Source organism: Cyclopterus lumpus, chromosome 13, assembly GCF_009769545.1.
Source record: "Cyclopterus lumpus isolate fCycLum1 chromosome 13, fCycLum1.pri, whole genome shotgun sequence".
In the NCBI taxonomy this organism is placed as follows: domain Eukaryota; kingdom Metazoa; phylum Chordata; class Actinopteri; order Perciformes; family Cyclopteridae; genus Cyclopterus; species Cyclopterus lumpus.
The window spans coordinates 16,064,495-16,090,722 of record NC_046978.1 but is presented as its reverse complement, the minus strand read 5'-3'; the positions used below and the strand labels follow the sequence as shown (position 1 = coordinate 16,090,722).

Sequence of the window (26,228 nt, the reverse complement as noted above, 5' to 3'; positions counted from 1 at the left end):
TAAAAGACGCTCTTCAAAGACATCTTTTGATCTTGACTTCTCTGCAGGAGTTCACAGGATATCATATTTGAAAAGTATAACCGGTCGTATATCTAACAGGCGCTCGGTGTGCAGGACAAATACAGCCGTTCACAAGACTGACACACAGGTCCTTTATTAACAATTATTTTTGACAAAGTCTAATTCAAAAAATAAGTACAAAAGGAGGAGGAGAATTTACAAGACTTCATTATAATAAAAAGACAGCCCCGTGGTCTACAATGATGAAGTATGTGAATCTAAGTTAATGATAACATTGCTAAATAGAACAAAAATGGACTCAACAGAATGTCATAATAAATAGTCGCTGAATTAAAGACTGGATCACTGCCAGTGTCTTCTGACGGGACAGATGTTCACGTGCCCTTTCCCCAAATCCCCCCCCCCCCCCGGCCCTCACTGGACATCAGCGGCCATGCCGTAGTCAGGGCTGCTGGTGAACTGAATCTTGCCGTCGGTTTCCTGCTCCTCAAACACTACAAGCTGAAATAAAGCAAACAAAAATTACGAGTTTCGCTGAGGTCCTGAAAAGGACAGCGAGAGTGGGTGTTTGAGCTCAGAGGTGAATAAATGAACAGAATATGGAACGCTGCGAAAGCCAAGAAGGAGAAAAAATGTGCGAGATCCAGGACCGGATGATCCAGGACCGGATAATCCAGGACCGGATGATCCAGCGCTCCAGACGCCAACAACACAAACCACAAGGCGATGAGCGGCCCCGGTAGATCGCTATTGGGGCCGAGACCTTGAGTTCTGGGTTCGAGTCCGGTCCGGGGCCCTTTTACGGCATGACATCGGCTCTGTCCCGTGCCTTTCCTGTCTTTCTCTCACCATCAAAATAAAGAAAACTGCATGGTGATGAATATCAGTAGCTGTATATTATACCTTATTATAGAGGTGAGGAGTGATTGAAGGAGCTGCGTAGCTAGATGTGCACAGTCCTTTAAATCAGTTATTTCATACAAAATAATACAAATGGATGGATGATTATGGACAAATTGTGCAAAATGTCAAGTGACTCGTGACCATTTTTATAATGTTACTAGTGCCACCTGTAGGCACATCGATATCCCAATACATAAAAATAAAAAACACATGTACAATGCTTTTAATTGATCGTTGATCATCAGAACATTTTACAAGCAACTGTTTTTGATACGTGGTTCATCTTTTGAATTTGTAAATGCATTTCAAGGATTTGATGCTTTGCTCCGTCATTGTAAAGTGAATATTTCGATGGGCCTGTATTGTTGGTGAGAAACAAACAAGGGATGGCTATTTGGCTTTATTTTCTGACATCTTTTAGACAAAGCAAGTCGTTTTATTGATAGATTAATTAATTTAGATGAATTGTTAATAATTTTAAAAAAGTGTTAAAGAGACATAAAGGGTAAGCAGGTTTTTTTTAGATATGTTGTTTCATAACAAACTGAGGACAGCCTTGGTGAAAGGTCACGAGTGCTAAAGGGACTTTGATAGAAGTATCTTGTATATAAAAGACAGAAGTACTGCACCTGGTTGTCCCCCCTGTGGAGCCAGGGGCCCGGGACATACAGGGTCTGCTGAGGACCGATGGACCAATAGCGACCCAGATTCTTGCCGTTGATAAACACGACACCTTTGCTCCAGCCCTGTGAACACAAGCAGTTAAAATGCTAATACGCTAACAGCTAAACAACACCACATGTCAAGCATTTCTTTCTAATATCTTTTTCGCTTACTAAAATCATGAGTTGCAGTTAATCGCGGCGCTTCGCTTTACTTCTCCGCTTCCCTTTGAGCTTCAGCAATGTACAACTGTGTGAGAGTTACAAGCCAAACAAACCCAGAGTACAGTATGACAGGAGGGTGCAGAAGCACTTATTCAAATCAATAACTGCCTTGTGGAGAATTGCATAAAATTTAGTTCATCATCAGAACCTCTTTTTTCCTCAAGGAGCCTTTTAAGATGTTCTCTTTTCTCACTAATGAAGTAATAGTGCTGGGCAAATAAATCTAATGAATTATAAGTGAGCTGGCACTCCGTACATAATAAAAGATCAAATAAAAGATATGAATAAATTCACACCGAATCTGAATTTCTATCAGATCAACAAAGGAGAGATTTCCCTCGACCAAAAGTGTATGAAAGATATCAGAAAGGCGCTATCCAAAAGCTCGCTAATAACAATAATCTACCAAAACAATGTGAGGTAAAGAAGTATGTGATTTATCTATGAAAGTAAAGACGGCTGGATTTCGGTTTATTCCAGAGGAGGTCAAACCTGACGTTTATGTTCGGTTTAAAAAGAAGAAAAAAATAACTTTTTAATTTTCATTGTGAATCCATGAGAGTGGTGGGGGGTGGGGGAGGGGAAATGACCCAAAACCAGAAATACAGCCCTGTAGCAAAAAACTATGCATTATAGTTATTTTCCACATTGGTGCAGATTTGGGGGGTTATTGTATAGAAGAAGGTATTCGTCGGTTTGTACTGTACTCACGGGGAGTTTGATGAAGGTGTCTTTAGGAGGACTGTTCACATACAGTCTGGCCTGGAAGAAAGATGGGAAGGTGGGCCGCTGACGCATAGACATCCAGTGGCCTGAAGTCTCCAGACTGTAAAAGAAAGAATACATTGCACGTTTCATTTTGCTCCGATTTTTTTCTCCAAAACTCCAGCCTCGTCGGTCTTCAGGCGAGCCGTCCACACGGCGTGTCGTGTCGTTTGTATTCATGCGCCGGCAGTAAATGTCAAGGGGAACTTTCGACATAGATGGCAGCGTAAATATTCAGAATCGCTGCCTTTGTTTCGGTTAAAGGTTGTATTTTGCCTCCAAGTAAACGCAAAAGGTTGCCATGATGGAAGGAAAATATCTCCCTCAGTTTTACCATTTTTAGTGTTCAACTCGTAAAGCACTTCAGGCCTTGACATTTTCAAGATAGTGCTGAGGTAAAAGAAATATTGCAATTTTTCAGCAGATGATGAGAGACCCGCAGCGACTTGAAAATCGAAGTAGATAGTCCACTAAGTACAAATATAAACCTCTAAATAAGCTAGAAGGTCAGCTGACCCTGATGTTTATTATCTGTGCAACAAACATGAGCCGCACACAGACGGCAAATAATACAAGATTACGCCGATAAATTCTAAATATCAACAAAGATTTTCTGATTACGAATGGGTCGTGGATGATGCTTGACTTCACTCCGGTGTTAATGACATTAATGTTCCATGTGATTATCAATACATGGGAATGCATCATTATCATCATCATCATCATCATCATCATCATCATCATCATCATCATTGTGTAATATGAAAACAACATGAGGGAAATGCATTTGCACCTGTGTCTATTCAAAATGCCCGAATGATGCTTGGCTATTGTGGAGAAAATATCAGACCTAAAGTTTATTGTGGGATGGGCTTATTATGTGATGGCATTTTCTTTTTATAGTTTGCCAGAAATGTTAACATCTAAGTCAACATTTGGCATTCAGCAAATCTAAACGTGTCCCGACTCCAAACCGCTCACACCCTTTCCTTTACACCGGCGCTGTTCGAGGTTGTGTACGAGGTTGTGTATGAGGTTGTGTACGAGGTTGTGTACGAGGTTGTGTACGAGGTTGTGTACGAGGTTGTGTACATGTGTATTGAGTGTGTGTTGTCTCTGTGTTAATTCAATGCTCTTGACAGTTACCTTGTTAAAGGTTTATCCAGGTCGGCGTGTTACTTCAGCATTCAATTACTGCCCTTCTGAAATAATCTCTTGGCTGTTTGACAACTAACATTTACGCTGTCAGACACATTGATAGTTTTGATTCTGCTAATATATGATGAACACCTCGTGCTTTACTTCATCTGCCCACTTCAAAGTTATTGACAAAAAGGTAGCGGTTTTCTTATCACGTTGGAGGCACGAGAACATTGATAAGAATACATATCTCGAATGATCTCTCCTACTGCACCGCTTATTATTTTAGATGTTGAACATGATTTCTGCATTTTGCCCTCATGTTCCCACTGTAATTGTGTTAAGCAGGGAGGCAATCAGTAGAATTGAATCGGGAGCTGTTAGGCGTAATGACAGAAACACAAACATCTAGGGGGGGGAACTGGGTAATAAGTGAAAAACACAAACCTGTTTACAAAGCCTGGCTTCATGTCCAGACTACGAATTATGAAGTCACGAAGGGGCCGCTTGTTTAACTCGATATCTCCAACCAGACCTGCAAGGTGAGGCAGCTGCGTTAATTAGATTTCTCATATTTTTTTATGGCACTTAACCTTTGTGCATCCCTTTTAAAAGAGTTGCTCTGATGTCCTTCGAGGACAAAAATGATACGCTCATATAATTCACCACTTTTTCCAACCGACGCTGGTTTCAACCCTTTAAAATGAATGTTTGTGTCGTTTTTTACGTTTTGTGTTTCATTGCATCAAACACTGCAGTGGTCCATAATACAGCAGCAATAAGCCTCGGGGTAACCATGAAAATAAACTTTTTGCCCCCAGACAAACATGAGAAAATAGCTCAATCTGTCGGAAAATAGTAAAAAAGCTACAATTTTGAAGGCAAGGCCCTCGATTGAATAGCCTGATGTAATAGAAAGCATGACGCTATGCTGTAATGGCCCAAAACAATTATGTGGGTTTCAATGAGGACATCTGTCCTTAAGGGTCTGAGTGTAGTCCTATAGTTTATTATAGGAGATGAGGTTGAACTTCCAAAAAAGTAAAAACTTCATGCCATCAACACAGCCAGAATTATTAAAAAGATAAAAGGCCAATAATATCACTAGTGTTGCATAAGGGTTGGCATGCTGTTAATGAGTTTCCTTCAAGTTATCTAATGAAAAAGATCAATCAGCCGGACACTCGTACCTTTGCGCTGCTCATCCAGGGTGTTCCCATAATTCACTCTTCCACAGTTCTCCACCATCAAACTAAGAATTCGTTTTCCCTTCAGAGGAAAAGATGCATAAAACATGAGATGCATCACTGAAATACAAGCAGCATTCCTCGATGGAAAGTATCACAAAAAAAAAAAAAAAAAGGGGGCGCGGATTTCTTTCAGCTGGCCTGGCTTTAGAAATTGATCAAGGCCGCCCTGAGTCTGCACTTTTCTGTGAGGTTGACTCACATAGTCGACCATTCAAATTTGTTGCGATAAAAAGTCATTTGAAGGTTTGCTGTTGGCTTAATACTGGGTCCTCGCTGCCAAAATAACATATATCAGCATCCCCTGAAGCTTTCACATGCTGTTAAATATTAACAAAGTTATGCTTTTGAAAGTAGCTTACAGTTGACTAGCACTTACAGTAACCACACACACACACACACACACACACACATATATATACTGTACCTTCCCATCAGGGAGCGAAAGTTCTTGCGTTTTGTAATCCAGAACACCAACAAAATGTTTGGCCACAAAAACCTACGAAGAAAAGGAAACATGAAAATGGTAAGCGAATCTAAAAATTTAAAAAAATACGCCAAATCAGCAAGATGCATACAATAAGAAAAGGCCCAGCAAGGAGCACCGAACTCTGCAGAGTCCCCCGTTTATGGATGCCATGACTCGAGAGAAACCCTTAGAGCTCCAGGCGCCAACGACCGTGTGACATCATTTAACACCAGAGCAACCGGTCGCAGCCTGCGCCTGTTAATTGTTCTCCACAAGCAAGGGGTGTAATATCAGATTGTTGTTACACGCACAGTGTGTGGTTGCGGATTATGTTTTTTTTTTTTTTTTTACCAGTGCTCGGTCTCTGATGTTGTTCTTTGAGTTGAGGGTCCCCTCGCTGGTGATGGAGGTCTCATACAGCGTGTACCCGTAAGACTGACCATTGTTGTTGTTGACGGGGAGATTCTCCATGTTCACCGGCCTCTCGGACTTCAAAGGCTACATTTTTTTTTTTTTTAAAGAAGCAAATTAAGAGTTTAAAATTAACACGAGGTGTGTGATACCTTCAACCCCCCCCCCCCCCCCCCCCCCCCCCCCCCCCCCAGAGGTCTAAATGTGCTGCAGAAATTCATGTTTTTAACACACAATCTCGAAGCCACTCTCGATGCAGATGGGATCTTATGACTCCCGCTGCACAATCCCACACATGCAAGCTGGCTTCACCCAAAGTGAGAATTTATCAAAGCTAATGAAGCTTTCCTGTCTGCCGTTCGGAGGGATTCTTTTATTCAGCGGCATTCTTTTCGCGTCCCCTTGGGAAGGTGCATTATGCACTCTTCACGAGACAATAAACACTTTCTGCTGCGACACGATTAACCACGTACTTGCAGACACACAGATACAATATCAAACTCAGACATCCCACTCAGTCACTCCCCGAAGCCTCTGAGGAGAGAACGCTCTCTTTGAATGAGGGTGTGCGGCTGGTCAGGGTAAAAAAAAAAAAAAAGAAAAAAAAAAAAAGTAATTGTCGTCTCCGAGGGAAGCAAATTACTGCGACGGGGAGTGAATGATGAATGTTGGAAGCAGGCGTGCCACATCTGGTTTGAATTTTAAATGGCCCCTGAAGAGCGTGGCGTAAATGGCTAAACTAGACTGGTGGTCGTGACAGCGAGCAGACATGACGACACCCTGCAAACAGGTTTTGAAACAAATTTTTTAACAAAAAGGGGACATTTTCTTCTGCATTCATGTTTTATTTCCCCCAACAACCCGCTTTTCGGTCATAAAGCTGCAAAAACAGGTGGTTTCTGCTGGTCCCCGAGAAGGCCACTTGTGCAGTTAGGAGAGAGTGTCACCTCCTCAGCAGTCGTTTTATTAAGGGAGGAGTGCTACTCATTCACTCCTCGTCCCTCTTCAATAGATCCTGGAGATCCAGCCGGTGGTGGACATGTTGCAAGCTCACTTCTCTCACTTCTACCACGGCTACGTCTGCACCTCACCGTGAGACTTTCAGGGCTTCAGATTAGATTGTTCTATTTCTTTAAATCAAGAAATCAAATTATTCTGTAGGGGGGTTTGGTTTATGTGTAATAGGAACATATACAACTGTATAAATGAATGATTTGTTTGGTTTGGATAGACCAAATAAAAGAATATAAAAGTTAATTCACATATGATAATGTTTTTGTGCAAACTATTTAAAAACTCAATAGTCAACTCAACAGAGATACATTTAAACATGTTTGGAGGATACATCCAATGCAATGATTATCTATGCTATTGTAACCTAATTGTGGGGTTGTTTATATTGTTTGCTAATGTTAATTTACTCTAAAAGATTGGCTAGCAAAGCTATTGACAAATGATAAAAATCGGTGCGATAACAGGTGTGATATGGAGCTAGGGCTACTGTCGGTACTGTGAATGCACCTGTCATGGAGTACAGTCTGAGGGAATCACACTTCTCATGTGCTATGCAAGGCCAGACTGCATTTTTTAAGACGTAAACAGACCACAGCGAGCTGCACATCCACATAGTTGACAGCGAATTCTCTTTTGAGTTGATTGGCTTGGCTGTTGTGCGTTACTCATACATTGAATATTTTATGCATTACTGCCGTCTGACTGACAGCCAGGCTTCTGAGTCGGTTTTGAGCGATGCTACATGGGTGATGTTTATTATTTCCGTGCCTTCCATCTTGGCGCTCTCGGTGCATCTGTAGCTTACCTTGTCAGTGAGATGCAGACTGTCCCACAGAGACAGGTGTTGCTGGATGACAACAGGCTGGTGCGCTCTCCTCTCCTGATGAGAGGGCAGTTCAGGGAGAGGATGGGCTGGGAAAAAAAAAAAGAAAAAGCAGGGGAAATGAGGGTGGTGTGTAGTTTGTCTGTCTGCACATTCATTCATTAGCATTTCTTTTTATCCTTTGTGTTCCCGGGGGATGCAAACTAGTCCACAATAAATGATTACAACGTGATGCATACACTGCCCACATTCAGTCGGAGTAGGGAGTAAAGGATGGATATTCCTGATCTTTGAAAAGACTTGCCGAGGTAAACAAACCCTTTGCACATCTACTCATCTCTACATGCGATATACCACCCGAGGAAAAGAAAGATAGAGCCACAGTTGAGTCATAAATCAAGTTTAACCAGCAGAACAACTCACTAAAACACACATAAACTATTGGGGCCTTCTTCTGGGCCTTTAAAGCACTGCAGGCTGTTCAATACATCTTCATACTCTAAAGCCAATGAATCACTCATAAAAGGTGACCTTGGAAACTGCTTCTAAGGCTCCTTGGGTGTGCCATTTGCCCTCCACAGCAGCACCCCGTCTCTTTACAACAGTTAACAGAGGTTTCACATGCCCACTCGCTGCATTTAAACGTGCTAAGACACCAGCGGTCCCTCCGGAAAAGGCTCGACAGCATTTCCTTATCACCAAGCGGTAACAGCTGGATCACTTAAGGAAAGCCAGGAAAACGTCCGACACCTTTCTCCTAAATGGCTCTCAACAGCGCTCACGCGTCACGGCCTTTGTTAGTGGATATCATAATTTTTCAAATCTAAGAGGGGGAAGATTTAGAGTTAAAGAGATAAAGACATTTCTATGAAGCTACATCACGGATCTGGAATTTTCTTTTACATTTTTCATATAATCCTGCACGGTAGCGGCTGGGGAGGAGAAACATGCTGACGTTTGACCTTCCTCACAGAACATGATTACTAAGAATGAACACCTCAAATCATAAAGTGGAGTCATCAATAGTGATCTGACGTACTGCAAGTGCTCAGACAGACTGCGGAGTGGAGATGAATGTGCAGCTTGTGTAAGATTATATACTGTATTATTGCAATTTTTGACAGCGTTGTCTCATAAGAAAGCCCCAAAGCATTAATAATATCACAGGTCTATCTGAGGAGCCACGTTGTTGTCAAAGATCAGCGTTGTCAACAGATCAGCCCGAATCCAAGCCAGGTTATGCAAAAACAAACTACAGGGCGAAGAGTAACTGACACAATGTACATGATTTGACAGCCAAACAATAATAAAATATGAAAATGATCTAATTAAAGAATTGGGTCATGTGTTTGTAGGTGCTGAGCAGAACAAAAAGCCTTCCTCAGACTCACTCTCATATCCAGGCCACTGCTCATTGTGGCTCATTGTTCAACAACAACAACAACAAAAAAACAGAAGGATGAATCATGCATAGGCAGTCTTTCAAACTATCTTCAATCACAACAAGTCCGGGCAAATTATTACTTCGTTGTGCAGGATTCGATTCCCAGGTGGCCAAAAAGCTACACTTTCGGTCTCGGTCACAAAACACTTGAGACGTTGTGGCCCCCCGACTTCAAACCCTTGTTTTACAAATAGAGGAAACGGCATCAGCAATACACAAGATAAAAGGCCTTGTGTGTAATTTTCCCAATGGGCAGTAACTGAGGGTGTTTGACTTCTCACACACACACACACACACACACACACACACACACACACACGCACGAGCGCACACAAACCCATATCTAATCCATGCTTGTAATCATATGCAAAGTTATCCTAGTTTAGGCAACAGAGAGCAGGTTCTACAAGGAGAATTAACTTAAGTGGGGAGATGAAAGGAGAGGGAAGAGAAAGAGAAAGAGAAACGGAGGACGTGGGGTTCCCGACTCGGCAACAAACACACCAACACTCACCGTGGTAGCGGCTGAATACATTCCTCAGAAGATGGTACTTGGCGGTGTAATCCCCAGCCTCGGATAATGGAGCATCGTAATCTGAAAGATAATACGCTATCAGAACAGCAGGCTCGGGAGCCGGGAGAGAGGCGGGGATGCCTCTTCCCGTGGCGGATGCTTTCAGTGCGCTCCCCCCCCCCTATCAAACATCTCAAGGCAGCAGCGGGCCGGGACACATTTTTAGGTTATCTTGACAGAAAGCGGAGCCTTTCTCGAGGCAAAAAAAAAAAGAAGGTAAAAGGCGTTCAGAGGAGTAAACACAGGTACGACGGCTGCTGAAGGTCGGAGGTGGTCCTCCCCCCCCTGCTGTGGAGCGGCTTTCAGAATTCTCCTCTTTTCTCAAGAACGAGGTCATTACAATGCTAAGTACCCTAGAGGAGGATATAAAGCCCATTGTACCATCTTTAATTTACATTTCACGTGCATTTTATTAGGTAATTAATTCATTAATGGGCACCGCACATTCAAATTTCAAACCAGCCGAAGGTCAGAGGCTCCGCCGTAGGGATAGCGCCACCTACGGACATTTAGAAGATGCTAATCCTGTTTTGTTTTTTTAATCTACATGTCTTATTCAAAATTAGCTCAATCCGATCTGCTCAGAATCTACAAATACTGATTTTATTTCAAATATAAAGTTACTGTTCGATGGTTATGTGCACTCGGTATAGATTTGTTTGAGTCTATATTGATGCAGAATCAATCAGTGGCATGATTCTGGCTATTAAAATGCAGTTTTGTGTGGAACCATGAACCTCGTTCAATGACCAATCGACCCCCCCCCCTCATTGGGATTTGTTTTCATTCAAAAGTCCCAGAATGCCGGGTCACAGACATGTTCACCGTACGTACCGTAGCTTGTCACCATCGGTTTAGGCGCCGGCATTCCGACGGCGGACGCTCCGCTCATGAAGCCGAAGTTGGTCCCTCCGTGGAACACGTAGAGGTTGATGGACATGTCTAGTTTAAGGATCTCCGTGACCACATCTACCATGTCTGGCAAAAAGAGTGAAATAAACAAATCACACTGATCTCAAGTCTAAAACGCAGCTTAATTCTTCCTGAGTAAATCTGAGAATAACGAATACAAAAGCTAAAGATTAAAATCCCGCGCCGAAACAAAAAGAAGAAAAAAATCCATTTCATTTAACAAGACACTGTTTCTATAATCCTATTGCCCCTCAAATCCACTTCAATGGAAACACGAACAGACCTCAGCTTCACATCCAATTACAGGTTACTATAATTCATCACGGGGCAATGCGCTCACGACCATAACAAATGTCCCACCTCCCCCTTGCACAAATGAACTACCTATATTTTGCAGCGGACATAGCAGGGCCAGGTAATTAAGCATTCAAATTGGACTTCAGTCGTGAGATTGGACGGACGTTAATGATTTTAATCAAGGGCATGAGCCTCGGTGAATAACAATCGAGCGGGGTTGAGTGACGAAGCCGCTCGGTTTCACGGTGGCGGCGCTCGCTGTGACCAACTGGCTGTCCGCGTTATAGTCTGCGGAGTAATGAACTGTCAAGGACACGAAGTCCCTCTGAATGCCCCAGCGTTCATTTCACAGCTGTGACACTTCCCCCCCCCCCTCCTAACCCAGCCTTTTATTTATCCCCTTCTCACTAAAGGAGAAAAAAAAAAACATAAGGAAGACTTTCATTTTTTTAGGACATGTTTTGATGTGGATGGCTGCTGAGTAAAATGAAAGCTTGAGGCTCTGCACTGTGCATTTGACAATGATAGTTTTCTGAGAGCACTCAAGAGGGTGATAGCATTAGTCTTTACCACCCCCTGTATATTACATCTAAGATCACTCTTTTGGCTGCGGCCTCCTGGTATGTGGGAGTTATTCTGTGTACCGAGTTAGCTGCAGACTCTTTAACATTAATATTGTTCTACTTTAAAAACAGGACCATACCACCCACCAGGACATGGTAATTAAACCTAAATAGCGTAAGTTTTATGTGTTTGGGAGCTGAAACAAAGTCGTGGATTGACTGATTAGTTCATTCATTTTGAAAATGTGTTGAATATGTAAAAATGAGAAACATTCGCTGGTTGCAGGTTTTCAAGTGCGAGGATTTGGTCATTTTTTTTCCGTTTTATATTATTCCAAATTAATTATGTTTGGATTATGGACTGTTAGTTGAAAAAAAAAAAATATTCCGACAAAAAAGACTTTGTCGTTATTGTTTTGGCAATTTAGAGCATAATTGATTTCCCAGTACAAACCACTCAGAAATGGACCTTCAGTACTTTTGCTTTTGATACTGTAAGTACATTTGGCATAAAATAGTCAAATGCCTCCATTGCTGTTCATCCCTTTCAGTTAATTAAAGGATATGAATCCTTCCACAACTTCACGACTGAGATGACACACAGCCCTGCCAATGGTTTCACACCATTCCACTAATCGACAGTTGGTGCAATTAGGAGCCAACATTTCTTTTTTTTTTTTGCAACACTCCAACAAGAAGAGAAAGACTGATAGCACGTAGTCAATAACGTAAACAAATTCTTCCAAAAATATGCTTAACGAGGAAGAACGTGTGTTCAACACCTTCGTTGAGCCACAATGATGCACGCAATACGTTTCGGTGAGAAACGGGAGACGTAAACATAATTTTGTCCAAGAACGCACATATTTTGTCATGTCTTATGTTCAGATTGAATTCAAGACAATTTTATTTAATTATGATTAAATAAATTATAACTACTAAAATTAACGGCAGCATAGTGGATGTATATTGCAGCACCTATACCTGTGACTTTGGGCTTGGTGAGAAGGTGAAATCCCAGTACATAATGGTTTCTGGTAATTCAATAAATTAAGAGTTAATATGAAATCACCACATGTTTTAATTAAATACTTGGCAAGTGAAAAGGAGTGAGTATTATTTAAAAAAAATTGATTGAGAACTTAAGAAAATGTAGAAAATATTTCAACTGAAATTATAGATAAAATTTCTAAATATTAAAGGTTGAAGGTGATCGCATTGAACTGAGTGGTAATGCAACGTGCGATGTACAAACAAAAAACACAATCTTCAATTGTTATTCCCTAAAAATATTCCAAATCAAATTTGAGAAATTAGAGTTTGAATGTGCTCGGTTATTGTGAATGTAGACGTCATAAAAGTGTTTATCGTGACATCTCAATATATGATTCCAACGAAAGACCAGAAATGAATACGCCGAATGATCGTCCAGCCACACTTCTAGGACATCGCAGCGTCTAATTAATAAGGAAAGAACGCAACGATATATGTGTCCGTCAACCGAAACCTTGTTTTCTGTGAAGCTCCGGCACATGTGGATGCAGAGGAAGAGCAGAGGACATGAGGTGAATGCGTGTTCGGTACAGTCACTGGGAATCAGCACATCTTTGAACAATCCTGTACAAAGAAGCATTTGAAAAAAAAAAAAAAAAAAAGGCCCTCCGAACATCAAATATATACGGCCCAGAGACAAAAAGTCGAGAGGGCGGTACACAGACTCTGGGTTCGTGATACTTGGCTCACGACATACCGTGCATGAAAAGTCAATACGTCTCTGACAAAGCCACAAAACAAGGAGGAAACGGCCATATATGCTAAGCTGTGCATCCCAGCTGCACTGAGTGGGCTCTGTGCCTTTTAGAGGGACGTCTGGAGAATTTATCTCACGCAGCCTCCAAAAGCAGTGGGCTTGTCCACACCCGGTCCTATTTTCCCCTGGCACAGAGTTTCATTCTCAGTGGGAAGAAAAAGGGTTGTCTTAAGCCTTTCTTTCCCCTAAAAAGGCGCTGACACTCTGTCTTACCCTCAAGCCATTCGGTTTTCCCTTCAGGAGGTTCTATATTGGATTGCTACACGAAACCTGTCTCACCGCCGTCTCAAATTATCAGGTTTTTTTATCGACCTTGTGTACAGAAAGAACCCGTTTCATCCTCAACAAAGAATCCCTCAGCAGAACTCCTGTCTCGCTCTCACATAATCACTTGTTTTAGTCCTCTAGCTCTCCCTGAAGAAAACCGGTCTGCCCACCCTGAGTCTGTCTTACCCTCAGCTGTGTACACATGATGAAGGTCCCCCCAAAGATCGAACCAGCCAGACCAGTACTCCATCACCATCTTGGGCTTGTGAGGCTATAGTGGGAGAAAAAAGAAATAGGTGAATCAAGCAAAAATATACGTCTCCATGTCTTTCTGTAACTACCTATTTGCACATGCACAAACCTTTAATACATTGTCTTCAAGATTAAAGATCTTCTTTCAGGTCTCTAACTACTTTTAAGGTTAGTGAGAAGCCCCAAAGTTTCACTGGGAATTACCTGGACAGTCTTATATTGGAAAGAGCACGGGTTGCCAATGGTGAGTCTGTTTGATGTTTAGTTTGATCTTTGATTGGATCAGAAAACTAGCAATGAGTCAAAAAAAACTTAAATGAAACGATAATGAACAATGAAAACCCAACGCACAAATAAGACTCACTTGTATTCCATCCAGATACTGGATGTCATTCATGTTCAGCTTCTGGAAATTGATGGTTTCTAGTGCTTTAGACACAACAAAGGGTTAGAGCAATATTGTTTAAAAGAAATACAAGCTATAAAAGATGCAGAACATCAGTTCAAACTAATAACAAACATCCTTCAGAGAGAGAGCTTCATGACATGATTATTGATTTAAGTTGTACTTAAACCCTCTTTTCTTGTCTTTAAAGAAGTATTAGCAGCATGGCACAGCAAGTCCATTTAAAAAGAATAATTATCTTCAAATGAAAGCTTCTGCATTAGAAATCAGTCAGCGAGGCGTCAAACTTCTGTTCACCCATGACACGTAGATCAGTTAAGAAATATGCGCACTTTATAAAAAATACCCAGAGGAGGATATATTACCACAACACTCTCTCTAGGGGGGTTCTCCTCCAATTAGGATGACGACGACGTCAACAACAACGCACGTGTGCAGTGATAATTAAAAACTAAGATACTCTTCATTCACAGTGAAGGCTATTAAGGCTTTAAATGCTTGCTAATGCATGTACATTGAAATAGCATATATGTGCCAAAGAAAATAATTATATTGCAGCATCGCAATGTTTGTGCCAGAGAACAACTTTACTTTTTAGTACAAGACAGAATCCTTTGTGTGTAGATCAGAAATGCAGCTGCCTGACACCAGGCCAGCCTTTGGCTCAGACCCCGTGTCATTGTGTGTGTGCGTGTGTGTGTGTGTGTGTGTGTGTGTGTGTGTGTCTGTCAGCGCCTGACAATACCTCCTTTCACTCCACCATGCTTTAGTCCTTCCTTGTTGTCTGAAGTCAGCAGCAGCTCTGTGATGCCCCTGGACAATAACGCCTAGAAAACATGGAGTATTACTGGAGGCAACTAAAAAAAATACAGTGGAGGTTTTTTCTGAAATATAAGCAATTACTTTTATTCTTTATTATTAGTGAACAGGACAGCTGGGAGAACAAAGCTACTAAGTGCACTCTCATCACTCTCTACCAATCATTGTTCAAATAATGTACACTTGAGTGTCTTACCTCCTTGATGAAAGGCATGTACTGTCCATCTTTAGCATAGGAGCCATACTCATTCTCCACTTGAACTGCGATAATTGGGCCCCCCTCGGAGTACTGCACATTGGGTATGCGAAAAGAGGACACACATTAGGGGCCTGGCATCACTTCTTGACCATTACTAGCCTCACTCAAGCGGAATTTTAACAACACTGTGAAATGGAAACCAAAGGCTTGTTCAATGATGCGTGGAGCTGATGAAAAGAAAATATGGCTTTCATTTATTTTAAGTGTGTATTGCTATCTAAGGTTAACATAACAGGCAACGGCAGCTATTTAATGCCCTTTTTTCTTAGGTGGTAACTGAATTATTTGTATGCAGGGGTAAAATATGCATATATACTGTATGAAATCTTTAAAAATGGTATACTTTTTCTAAAATAAACTGTGTAAAGTTTTCTTAATTGTTTTTTTTGTTTTGTGTTCCTTTGTGCTAAAATGAAAAAGTACCTGATGTGGAACCACTTTCTTAATGAGCTGATTAAAGAAGGAGTTGACTGCGTCGGTGAATCTTGGGTAGGTTGTTCTTAGTTTCATGTTCGGATCCCGCAGTAGCCAACTGAAAATAAATCACAAAGAATGTGATCTTTGAAATGTCCAAAGAGCAACGTGTCACGGGAGGTCCTTTAAAGTGCCGTAATGCGAACGCTCTTTTGGTTTTTTGGGGTTTTTTTTTAGCTAAAGATAAGTCGCACCAACCTGAGCGTGACTATCATAAAGTGCAGTGCAGAAGGTAAGTCATGCTTCCCCGCGTACCTCTAGAAACACTCTGTTTTGATGATTATCAAAGAAATATTACCTCACGTTCCCTGAAGGCAGAAAGACTCCTCACAGGGTTTTTTTACCCCCTCACATTCACCGCATTATCTACTCAAATCTATTTTGATTACAGAACTAAATGAATTCATCCTTTCAGGGAGCTATGCCTGTCACATTCAATTACTGTTCTCTCTAATACCTCTACTAAAAGTCTGGTAAATCACCAGGGACTTCCATCTGAGTAACATTAGAGGTTACTTGCATAATGCATAACGCCCTGTCTATGCATCTTATGCACAACACTGTAAGGTGGACCATTCAAGGAACATTATTGGTTGCACAGTAGCAACACATCTGGTGAGACAGGCACACAGATGACAGAGGCGACACACTTGATATAATTCACAAAACTAAAATCATTTCCACCAGTTTAATTGATTCAGCCTGCAGCAAAGATACCGCTAACAAAACCAGAAAGAAAAAAGATTACCTGACGGAACAATTCATGTCCAAGCCAATTAAAGGGATTACTTTAGTACCCCACTGGCTATTCTAAAATAAAGCTTGACAATGTTACCGTGGCTGTAAACAAAACATGTCTACGTTTACCTGGGCAGCCCCCCTAAATCCCACTCAGCACAGATGTACGGCCCGGGACGCAGAATGACCCAGAGGCCCAAGCTGCCTGCAAGGCGGAGGTAGGCTCTAGGAGAAGGGTGCAAAAAGGATGCTGCCAATTAGGTTAATTTACTATCAACACTGTCAATTTAAAAAGGTTTACTACAGCAGACGTGAAGTGGGGACTGAAAGTACGTCTCAATTAACGACGATTGTTCAAATATTCCATATTTTCAGATCGAATGTTTTTCTGTTTCGAGGTGACATCGGCCTCCAGCACATATGATGGATCGACGCCTCCTTATCAATAAATCAAGAAGCACCGATACTGATCGAGTGCACGTCGAATTTATCAAAAAACACTTCTTCCACAGTCTTCACGTCAGACTGTGGAAAGCTAAGGAAGCCCTTCTGCAATGCAGCAGTGCCATCTGCAGGAGGCTCAGAAGGCTCGGTCCTTACTCTAAGTCCAGCTGGTCCTCAAAGTGGAACGCCCCTCGCTCAGGCTCATGCATGTTCCACGGCACATACCTGAAGAGAGAATGGAAAAGAAAAAAAAGTTAAAAAACTGATGTTATTTGTGCTATTAGTAGTTTAATGGTGCTGAATTTCAGTGGATTTCAAGATCCAACAAAAGAAACTCCGACAGGGTTCCTTCTGGTGTCGTGAGGTAAAGGGTATTCATCCAGCCGCGTTTGCAGGGGGAGCCTACGTGGTGAGAGTGTTGAGGCCACAGGCCTTCATCTTCAGCAGCCGGTCCTCCCAGTAGGCTCTGGGGACACGGAAGTAATGGATGGAGCCCCCCAGGATGCGGAAGGGTTCTCCCTCCAGAGTGAACTGAGACGAGTTGGCCCTCAGACCCTCCACGCGGCTCATTCTTCTTCCTTCAAGGCGATGCCTATGGAGGGGGGAGGAGTGCAGTTCACAACTTAAAACAAATAACTCGTGCAACTAGATCGGATGCCATGAAGACAATTGACACATATTTCTACGGTATGATGGGAAGCTAGCTTGAGAAAAAATATGCCCTCGAGCAAAAACCTCTAAACCCAGTTGCACCTGTTCATAAAACATTTGAATGTATTCACACCAGAGGAGGCACAACATGGGGAATAAGAAGGCTCAGTTATGGCTGATTGTCCTAAAGTTATTGTATCGTATTGTTATTGTGTGTACATATCTACTATGTACACACATCAGCAAAAGAAAACAGTTCCACTGAGACTCATAGGGTGATTTCACCACAGAACGAACTGCAGTGGCAGGTGTCACGTGATGTCACGTGATGTCACGTTCAATGTCCACCAGCCTGCAGGTGAGCCCGGTGAGAGTTCACGGGCAACTTGTTTTTTTCTTAGAGCTCAGTCGGAACTTGTGAATATGAGCAGTAACTAAAGAAGCAGACTCTCTCCAGCATGCATCGGGCAGCGGCCACGGACGAGCTTGACCACCGACATGTACATTTGAGGTTTCAGTGGGCGCGGTTTGCACACGGCCATAAAATACGTCATTATTCACGTGTTACTGGCTCACGTGGGATTTAACTTCCCTGAAGTGTTTCACTTACCTTGTTAGCTGATACGCGATTATCGCTCCGACAGCAACACACAGCAGGAGGAAATACCGTTGCTTTAGGGACAGACGAAGCCCGACCATCGATAGGCTTTCCATCCGCAACAACAACAACAACAACAACAACAACAACAGTACTTTAGTTACAGTTGCACCCAGTTCGCTTCTGGTGTTTACGCGAACTAAAGTGCATGCATTTTGCCGACCGACCAGAGTCCTGTTTTACGAGTATATCGCATGACGTTGCAAAGAATGTAAAACATAATATTTCTTTAAATGATGAACGCCAATAAAGTGGAGCTACCCCATATTCGCATAACGCCAGGTTGTTCGTAAACGTTACTCCACCAGGATTAATAATTTAAAAAGCTAAATGAAAAGTTCAATTTGTGTGAGCTCGTGCAGCTTAACGTAAGGAGTATTTGATATAAGGGAAGTCCAAAAGTAGGACGCACGAACACCCGATTCCACTGTTGTAAGTAAGGGACCGTCGCACAATTACGCTGCTGAAGAAACGCAGAAAATATTTTTTTTTAAACTCTGAAAACATCCCCTGCTTTTTATTTATTATAAAAAAACAACCTGCCGTGCCAAACACGTTTTCTTTATATTTAATGATGCTGTTGCCGGTCATGAATGCAATGATATAAAAACAAAAGAATTATTCTGCAGGTCCTTTTTAGTGTCTGTCTTTGTGTTGCATGTTTGTGCAACAATATTCCCGACAGTCTCCTTCTGCCGTCACAGTTCTCGAGATGCTTTCTAATGAGGGGAGACATTAAATAAAGTCTCAATTGTCTTGTTCTCACCTTTTTGATCAGCCCATTTCTCCTCATTATACGTCTCTTAAATCCTCCCTGCTCGCAGTCATTTCTAATATGTCTTGTTTCAACTCATGATCCCAACATCCCTGGTGCACAAAAAGCTTAATTAGCTGTACTTAATGATCAGGACAGAAGAATGTGCTGCATATACTTTGCCTTTTTATTTTTTGGTCTGCAATTTGTTGTGCTGCTTCTTGTTCTATGGTGTTGACCTTTCACCAATAAACATAAAATGTTGATGTGCTCTCATAAGAGAGGGAACCATTAAACACCCCTTCTATACCCTAAATGGAGTAGAGAAGATGAATAACATGACACACACACACACACTTGTGATCACAGTTGAACAAGGCACCCTATTTGTGAAACAATTAGAAACACTACAGGGCACCAGCACATTTTTTATGTAAACTATATCATGAGACCAACATTATTCTGATGCCTCCCCTCCCTGACTCAGAGAGAGAGAGCGAGAGCGAGAGAGAGACAGTGCACTATTATATGTTTTGTTCTGAAACAACAATACTTCCCCTTATCCACAGTGTTTGAGGCCTCCCAGCATCACCCTCTCTCCAAAAGCTCCCAGGCAAGCTCAGCTTCACGGTACAGCAATATTATTGACGTAATTGACATTGTTACTGTTATTCTGCATTTGGGAATTTCATGTTAAGTCTTGGTAAGTACGTATATGCACTTTGTGCCATTCATGTTCTTACTATGTATATCACAGCTGTGTTCCTTTGATGGCTTACTGTTTGTAATGTATTATTACAGTGACACCTTTAAATGATATCGTCTAACGTGTAGGACCTGCTTCGGAAGATGGGCCTTTTTTTTCATTATATTTAATCTGGACTGTTTTTCCCCACCAGACACACCTGACAATAATGAGCCGTGTGGAGGGTCTGAGGGCCAACTCGTCTCAGTTCACTCTGGAGGGAGAACCCTTCCGCATCCTGGGGGGCTCCATCCATTACTTCCGTGTCCCCAGAGCCTACTGGGAGGACCGGCTGCTGAAGATGAAGGCCTGTGGCCTCAACACTCTCACCACGTAGGCTCCCACTGCACCTTCACTCTGCCTCACATCACCGGGTTGTCACGATTGTGCTTCTGAAGAAAGTCAATCACAGATCAGGTTGAATTAAATGTTTGTTTTTTTTCTTCATGAAATGGGCCTACAAGACACTTCAGCTTAAAATGAAATAGAAACAATTCAAATATCCGGATTTCCACGAGCCACTGGGCCACACTATTGCTTCTAAGGTACAAATAATTGTTTTCCTGCTTGCTTCTTCAGATATGTGCCATGGAATCTGCATGAGCCTGAGAGAGGAGCATTCAACTTTCAGGATCAGTTGGACCTCAAGTAAGGCTTTTATGTTCTGCTTCTTCCTCTCGGTAGATTCAGATATTCCCAAAAGAAATGCATGATAGTAAGTTTTTGAAATGAAGCAGAAGATGTCTGCATGTTTCAGGGCCTACGTCGGTTTAGCAGCAGAGATGGGTCTGTGGGTGATCCTGCGTCCTGGACCGTACATCTGCGCTGAATGGGACTTGGGCGGGTTGCCCAGGTAACACCAATTGCCCTTTGCTTTAAAATATTGCCATATATTAGCAGTATTGCCAAGAAGTTCTGGTCGTGTTTCTTTCAGCTGGTTGTTACAAGACAAAGGCATGCAGTTGAGGACAACGTATCCTGGATTTGTAGATGCTGTCAACCTGTACTTTGACGAGCTTGTGCCAGTTATCAAACCTCTGATGGTAAGTCAAACTCAAAGCTTTGTTATAATATTTCCTGAAAGAACAATTGGCGATTCAGAGAGACAACACAACTCCTTTTCCCTGTTTGTTTTCTCAGTTTGAAGAGGGAGGCCCGATCATCGCAGTTCAAGTTGAGAACGAGTACGGTTCATATGCCAGAGATGAGAAATACATGCCATTCATACAGAATGTGAGTTACCTTAATGCATTGCGAATGTTTCCATTTCACGGACATCTCCATGATAATGAAATTAATTCTGAATTTTTTTTTCCTGCAGTGTCTCCGGTCCCGAGGGATCACGGAGCTCCTGCTGACTTCAGACAACTGGGAGGGCCTGAGATATGCTGGGATGGAGGGAGGTGAGGAAGATTACTGACCCATGTTTTTGTCGGGTCATTTATACCAAAAACGATTTTATATTTGAGAATATATTTATTGTATTATGATTTAATTTTTAAAGGTATTTTGAAGATTATACATAATGCACTTTGTCTATGTTTGACTTTGTCCTTCATTTGATCGAAATCTTGCTCATTTCAGTTCTAAAAACAATAAACCTTCAGAGACTGTCATTTGGAGCCATCCATCACTTAGCTGACCTGCAGGTGGGTTATTGTCATGCAGCTTTAGCAATGTTGCTTCACTGACTATTGATTACGTGTAACAGTGACAGTGAAGTCTTTGTTATTGGGGTTTCTACTTTTACACAACATACTGTTGTATATTTTGTTAGAGCACTGGATAAAAGCTCAAAAGAATAAATGGTATATTTTGTTCCCCATTGAAGCCTTGCCACTGCTCTTAAATGACAGTAAGATATGTATTAATACAGACATGTGCTTCACATAGCCCCAGAAACCTTTAATGGTGATGGAGTATTGGTCGGGGTGGTTTGACGTCTGGGGGGAACACCACCACGTTTTCCACGCTCACGGTAAGCAAACACTTTTCAGCACTGTTGGGTTCAAGGTCACCATATCCCTCGGAGAAGAGCACTTTCACCGCTGCGTGTTGCTCTCTGGCTCACTTTGCGTGCGTTGTGACTTCCTTTTATTAATATATGGTTTACAGATATGCTAGCTGTTGTGTCGGAGATCCTGACAAGAGGTGTCTCCATTAATCTGTACATGTTTCATGGGGGAACCAGCTTCGACTTCATGAATGGAGCAATGGACTTTGGCACCTACAAACCTCAGGTCACCAGTTATGGTAAAGGTTACAATTACCCGAGAGCTCAGACACCAAAGAACAAAGGATGTTTCTTTATACGATTCCCCTTAACAAATGCATTGCTTCTTCCTGTTTTTATAAACGTTTCCTATGCAGATTACGACGCTCCGCTGTCTGAGGCTGGAGATTGCACCACAAAATATCAACTCTTGAGGAATTTACTCAGCCAGTACCACTGTAATGTCTTGCAGCCACGTGGATTGTTTCCACTACTGATTTTTTTTACGTGAAACTACATACACCCAACAGTTAATTTGATGATCGCATTACCCAAAGTAATCGAGTCTTCCATAATCAACATTAATGAAATGTGTTTGCCAACTGGTGTTCCAGCTGAGCCTCTTCCTGGAGAGCCCACTCCTCAGGAGAGGAGAGCGTACGACCCTGTCGCCGTCCAGCAGCACCTGTCACTGTGGGACAGCCTGCACTTCACCGCCAAGGTAAGCTCCAGGCCCGCCAGCACCTGTCTACTGTGACAGGTGATACATACTGTATAATAAAACGTGTTTTATCCATCCTGTCAGAAATATAAATGGGGCCCTGCCGGGATGAGTACAAACTGTAAAGATGTGGCGGAGCTTCAGATGGACAGAGCGTCTCTGTTATACGTCTGAGTCTCCGCTTTGGGGTCTCCACTTGTGTCGAAGATGTGGCAAAGATGCTGGTCATGCTCGAAGACAGACGTCTCACACCTGGCAGTCTGGGTTTTGGCGGTGCATGAAGGTGTCAACACACCTGCTTTGTTTTTTTCCAGAAGCATCTCTCATACGCTGCTCGGCGGAGTCTTTTATTCCAAGTGCGTTGCAGTGCCAATGCGTGCGTACACATATCTCTTGGGATTTCATTCGGTGACAATGACTTCCTGATCCCGGCAGCGAGGATGCATTTCCCCGTCTGTAAAACACGGCAGATACAGATTTAATTTCATTGTCCTCAGAGATCTGATGTTCACTGTGTTCTGACAGTTTCTTGTATCTAATACGACCGGATGTTTGACTATTCAACCAGCCGCACAGGTCAGAGAGGCCCGTGAACATGGAGAACCTCCCTGTCAACAACAACAGCGGTCAGTCGTACGGTTACACACTGTATGAAACCACCATCACCAGTGGAGGAACCCTCAACTCCAGGAACAACATCAGAGATAGAGCACTGGTGAGAGACACACACACACACACAAACACACACACACACACACACACACACTTATACACAAACACACACATAGGCACGCACACACACACACATTACATGCATAACATAGTAGTAAATTATATATTTTGAGGTCATACAACAGTTCCTTTCATTGTGACTTTTCATGTTCTCCAGGTTTTTGTGGACAGACAATTTGCCGGCTGTTTGGACTACAAGACTCATGAGCTGGCTCTGCCTGATGGAGCGGTACTGACTGTTGCTGTGTCTGTTCTTCACTGCACATGCTACGCTCCCAGTGGCGCTTGTTGTTAGCACCTGAAACACATTTTACTCAGGTTTAGGGTTTAGGTGCTAATCAAGGGCTCATTGTGTTTTCATCCTTCTCTGACAATCCTTAATCTTTGTCTTTGGACATATACAGTATATCGCAGGATAGTGCAATATCCGGATTTATTATGCCTAAAATGAAAGGAATGCTTTAAAAAAGAAGAAAGTAATCTGCAGGATTTTGAGTAATTTAACAATGTTGGCAGCTCGTTGTTGTGCGAGTGGGGCCCATATGTTTAAAACAATGGCTAAAGAGCCAGACGGATAGATTTAGATATATACTGAGGGCTTCTCGAGTTAATGTTGCTCAAATTTGCTGATTTTGAGAAGCTGTGTTCATTACATTTGGAGAATTCTCTATTATTCACTAGTTTAATTTGGCATATTCACTTAAGCAGAGAGATTTCCGAATACCTCATTGTAATCACTCCTTACTACACATAACTTTCATGTCTCGTGCATTGAAGGGAGCGATGACGTTGAGCTTGCTTGTGGAGAACTGTGGAAGAGTGAATTATGGAAAAGCTCTTGATGAACAGCGCAAAGGTATTAGTGTCCGCCACACATTGGTTTATTTCTTGTTCACCTGTTGAGTCATCTGAGTTTATAAATCCACATTGTTAATGCATATTTCAGACCTGAACTCTTCATAGTATCATCGATTATCATCAACATTAAGTTTTAACATTGTTCAAGCTAAAGGAAGTATCAGATAATGTTGAAAACTCTGTTCACAAACAAGTCAAATCAATTCAATTTTTTATATTTAGTATAGCTTATAAATCACTGCCACTGCGTACAATTATTGACTTTTTCTATGTGTTGTGGCCCACCACAAAACCTCCTATTGTATTACAGGTATTGTGGGAGACATTCTGTTGAATCACACCCCTCTGACAGGATTTACCATCTTCTGTTTAGATATGAAGCCAGGCTTTATGAAAAGGTGGGTTAACTGAAACGTCATTCTGTGAAAATGACTACTAGACGTCTTCATGGACACCAAAAAAGCAAAATAGTTAATATTAATAATGGATGTTAGTGAAAAGCGCCCTGGAAGTGGTGAAAAATCACAAGACAGATTGAATTATTACATCGAACCACGTCATCACAACACCTATAAAAGAATATATTCAGAAATAAATAACTAAACTGCAACTGTTTTTGCCAAATCGTTCTTGGCTCATAAATGCAATGATCACAGTGAGTGTTTCAGATGAATGTTTCATCTTTTTTCTCAGATTAATGAGTTCGGGTCAGTGGAAGTCTGACTTCAAGTCGCCATCCATTCCAGGATTTTTCCAGGCCAGACTGTATGTAGATGGTCCTCCCAGAGACACCTTCATCAGACTCCCTGTATGTCATATTTTACATTGATCTATTATAGGAAGTTTCTTATATCAATTTACTATTTATTATATTTAAGAATGATCTATAATTTGAAATATAGTAACTTGGATGCATGTTTATACAGTGTTATGAGGTATGCTAGTCTTTGTGCGATATCTATAATTACAACCTTTTGAATAATTTGGAATATGTTAAACACATTCTGATGCCTTTCATTTTACTGCCCCACATCAGTGTTTTACTGTTGATAATAGGTATTTTATTCAGTCCATATTGTCCTTTTACTGATCATACCAGGGCTTCCATTCACAGGGTTGGGGTAAAGGAGTCGTGTTTGTCAATGGGCAGAACCTCGGACGCCATTGGTGCATTGGTCCCCAGCTTTTCCTTTATCTTCCAGGACCTTGGCTCCGAAGTGGAGAGAATCAGGTATATGAAATATATAGGTACAATATGTGAAGTTCTAGTTAATTGGTGGCTGATTGTGTATGTACAATATGTAGAATAAGTAGCTTTGATGTTCTCTTTTAGATTATCGTTTTCGAGGAACAAAAAGTGGACGACAAAATACTGTTTGCTGAAAATCCTGATCATGGAAGGACAATCGATGTCTACAAACTCCCCTTTTGCACACTGTTGTGAAGATAATGTACAGCAACAACAAAAACAGTTGTATGTACACACATTGGGGGGATGTTTATTGATACCGGCAGATACTGTTATACTATTTAAAGTTATTAATTCACTAAACATGTTTTCAATTGCCGTTGCGTGGTTATTTTTTCTTTCAAATGTTTAGTGAAATATTACATGTTGCCATTGATTCTGTTTGCCTTAAATTCAACATTGCAACAACATTGTTTGAGTGGTCTTGTCTTCTCATTTCAGTTTTAGTATTCAGTATGCGCTGGTTAGAAATAATGCTCTTGATTCTCTCTTTTTAATTTCTGTGTGTGCACAAGGCCTTGCAGTCTCATCTCGTTATGCTAGATTAATGTTTAGATTGTTAAATAAAGCTCCTTTGAAGTTGCATAAGTTAGTCTGGTTGCAGCATTGTATATTTTACATAATAGTAAAACTTGTTATATTTACTCTTTTTTGTCTAATTGAAAGAAGGCCCTTGTTTATTACGTGTTGAAAAAGCCGACCAGAGCTGTAATTGGCAAAGATCAGTAAAGGTAGTCTTAATTTTGTCCCTTACCCTGCGCCATACAAAAGCCACCTACCCCTATGCACACTGAGCCATATCAAGTTCAAAATGTGTTCAGAAACAAAGCCCAGAAAACCGGAAACGAGGTTATCCTTCCTCCACAATAAAGAGTATATATTAGTCGTAATGGCCAGCGTGGACACATGTATACTCATATTGACATAC

The 26,228-nt window shown here is 41.7% G+C and overlaps 2 protein-coding genes across 7 annotated transcripts; one reads left to right on the top strand and one right to left on the bottom strand.

Annotated features, from left to right (window-relative positions):
* Nucleotides 1-396: 396 nt before the first annotated feature.
* On the bottom strand, nt 397-18,663 carry LOC117741884 (beta-galactosidase-1-like protein 2). Of its 5 annotated transcripts, XM_034549135.1 has the most exons (20): nt 18,416-18,663; nt 18,201-18,296; nt 17,346-17,531; nt 17,096-17,164; nt 16,625-16,720; nt 15,707-15,815; nt 15,221-15,313; nt 14,951-15,032; nt 14,164-14,228; nt 13,734-13,818; nt 10,533-10,676; nt 9,639-9,719; nt 7,663-7,769; nt 5,784-5,930; nt 5,391-5,462; nt 4,907-4,985; nt 4,164-4,251; nt 2,523-2,637; nt 1,554-1,670; nt 397-522 (listed from the first exon to the last, which is right to left on the bottom strand). In XM_034549135.1, the coding sequence occupies exons 1-20, from the start codon at nt 18,466-18,468 to the stop codon at nt 436-438; spliced, it is 1,971 nt and encodes a 656-aa protein (XP_034405026.1). In that variant the 5' UTR covers nt 18,469-18,663; the 3' UTR covers nt 397-435. The 5 variants fall into 5 exon arrangements, with proteins under 5 accessions (XP_034405026.1, XP_034405027.1, XP_034405024.1 ...); XM_034549136.1 differs by lacking the exon at nt 18,416-18,663 and having other exon boundaries at nt 18,201-18,304; XM_034549133.1 differs by having other exon boundaries at nt 436-1,670.
* A 251-nt stretch (nt 18,664-18,914) lies between these two features.
* Nucleotides 18,915-25,713, top strand: LOC117741357 (beta-galactosidase-1-like protein 2). Of its 2 annotated transcripts, XM_034548351.1 has the most exons (17): nt 18,915-19,632; nt 19,902-20,080; nt 20,327-20,395; nt 20,505-20,600; nt 20,682-20,790; nt 20,888-20,980; nt 21,069-21,150; nt 21,332-21,396; nt 21,641-21,725; nt 21,863-22,461; nt 23,030-23,176; nt 23,351-23,422; nt 23,971-24,049; nt 24,362-24,449; nt 24,745-24,859; nt 25,166-25,282; nt 25,385-25,713. In XM_034548351.1, exons 2-10 carry the CDS (start codon nt 19,917-19,919, stop codon nt 22,249-22,251), a joined length of 1,152 nt encoding a protein of 383 aa, XP_034404242.1. In that variant the 5' UTR covers nt 18,915-19,632; nt 19,902-19,916; the 3' UTR covers nt 22,252-22,461; nt 23,030-23,176; nt 23,351-23,422; nt 23,971-24,049; nt 24,362-24,449; nt 24,745-24,859; nt 25,166-25,282; nt 25,385-25,713. The 2 variants fall into 2 exon arrangements, with proteins under 2 accessions (XP_034404242.1, XP_034404243.1); XM_034548352.1 differs by lacking the exons at nt 23,030-23,176; nt 23,351-23,422; nt 23,971-24,049; ... (2 more) ...; nt 25,166-25,282; nt 25,385-25,713 and adding an exon at nt 22,546-22,652.
* The last annotated feature ends 515 nt before the right edge of the window (nt 25,714-26,228 follow it).

What these genes read in the sequence shown, in the direction of transcription:
- LOC117741884 (XM_034549133.1), bottom strand. Translation starts at nt 18,468, where the DNA reads ATGTTTTACATTCTTTGCAACGTCATGCGATATACTCGTAAAACAGGA. An exon ending in ATCGCGTATCAGCTAACAAG is followed by an intron (nt 17,532 to 18,200) that starts GTAAGTGAAACA and finishes CCCCCTCCATAG; the next exon opens with GCATCGCCTTGAAGGAAGAA. An exon ending in TGTATTCAGCCGCTACCACG is followed by an intron (nt 7,770 to 9,638) that starts GTGAGTGTTGGT and finishes TTTTTTTCCCAG; the next exon opens with CCCATCCTCTCCCTGAACTG.
- LOC117741357 (XM_034548351.1), top strand. Translation starts at nt 19,917, where the DNA reads ATGAGCCGTGTGGAGGGTCTGAGGGCCAACTCGTCTCAGTTCACTCTG. An exon ending in GGCCTCAACACTCTCACCAC is followed by an intron (nt 20,081 to 20,326) that starts GTAGGCTCCCAC and finishes TTGCTTCTTCAG; the next exon opens with ATATGTGCCATGGAATCTGC. An exon ending in CAGGATCAGTTGGACCTCAA is followed by an intron (nt 20,396 to 20,504) that starts GTAAGGCTTTTA and finishes TGCATGTTTCAG; the next exon opens with GGCCTACGTCGGTTTAGCAG.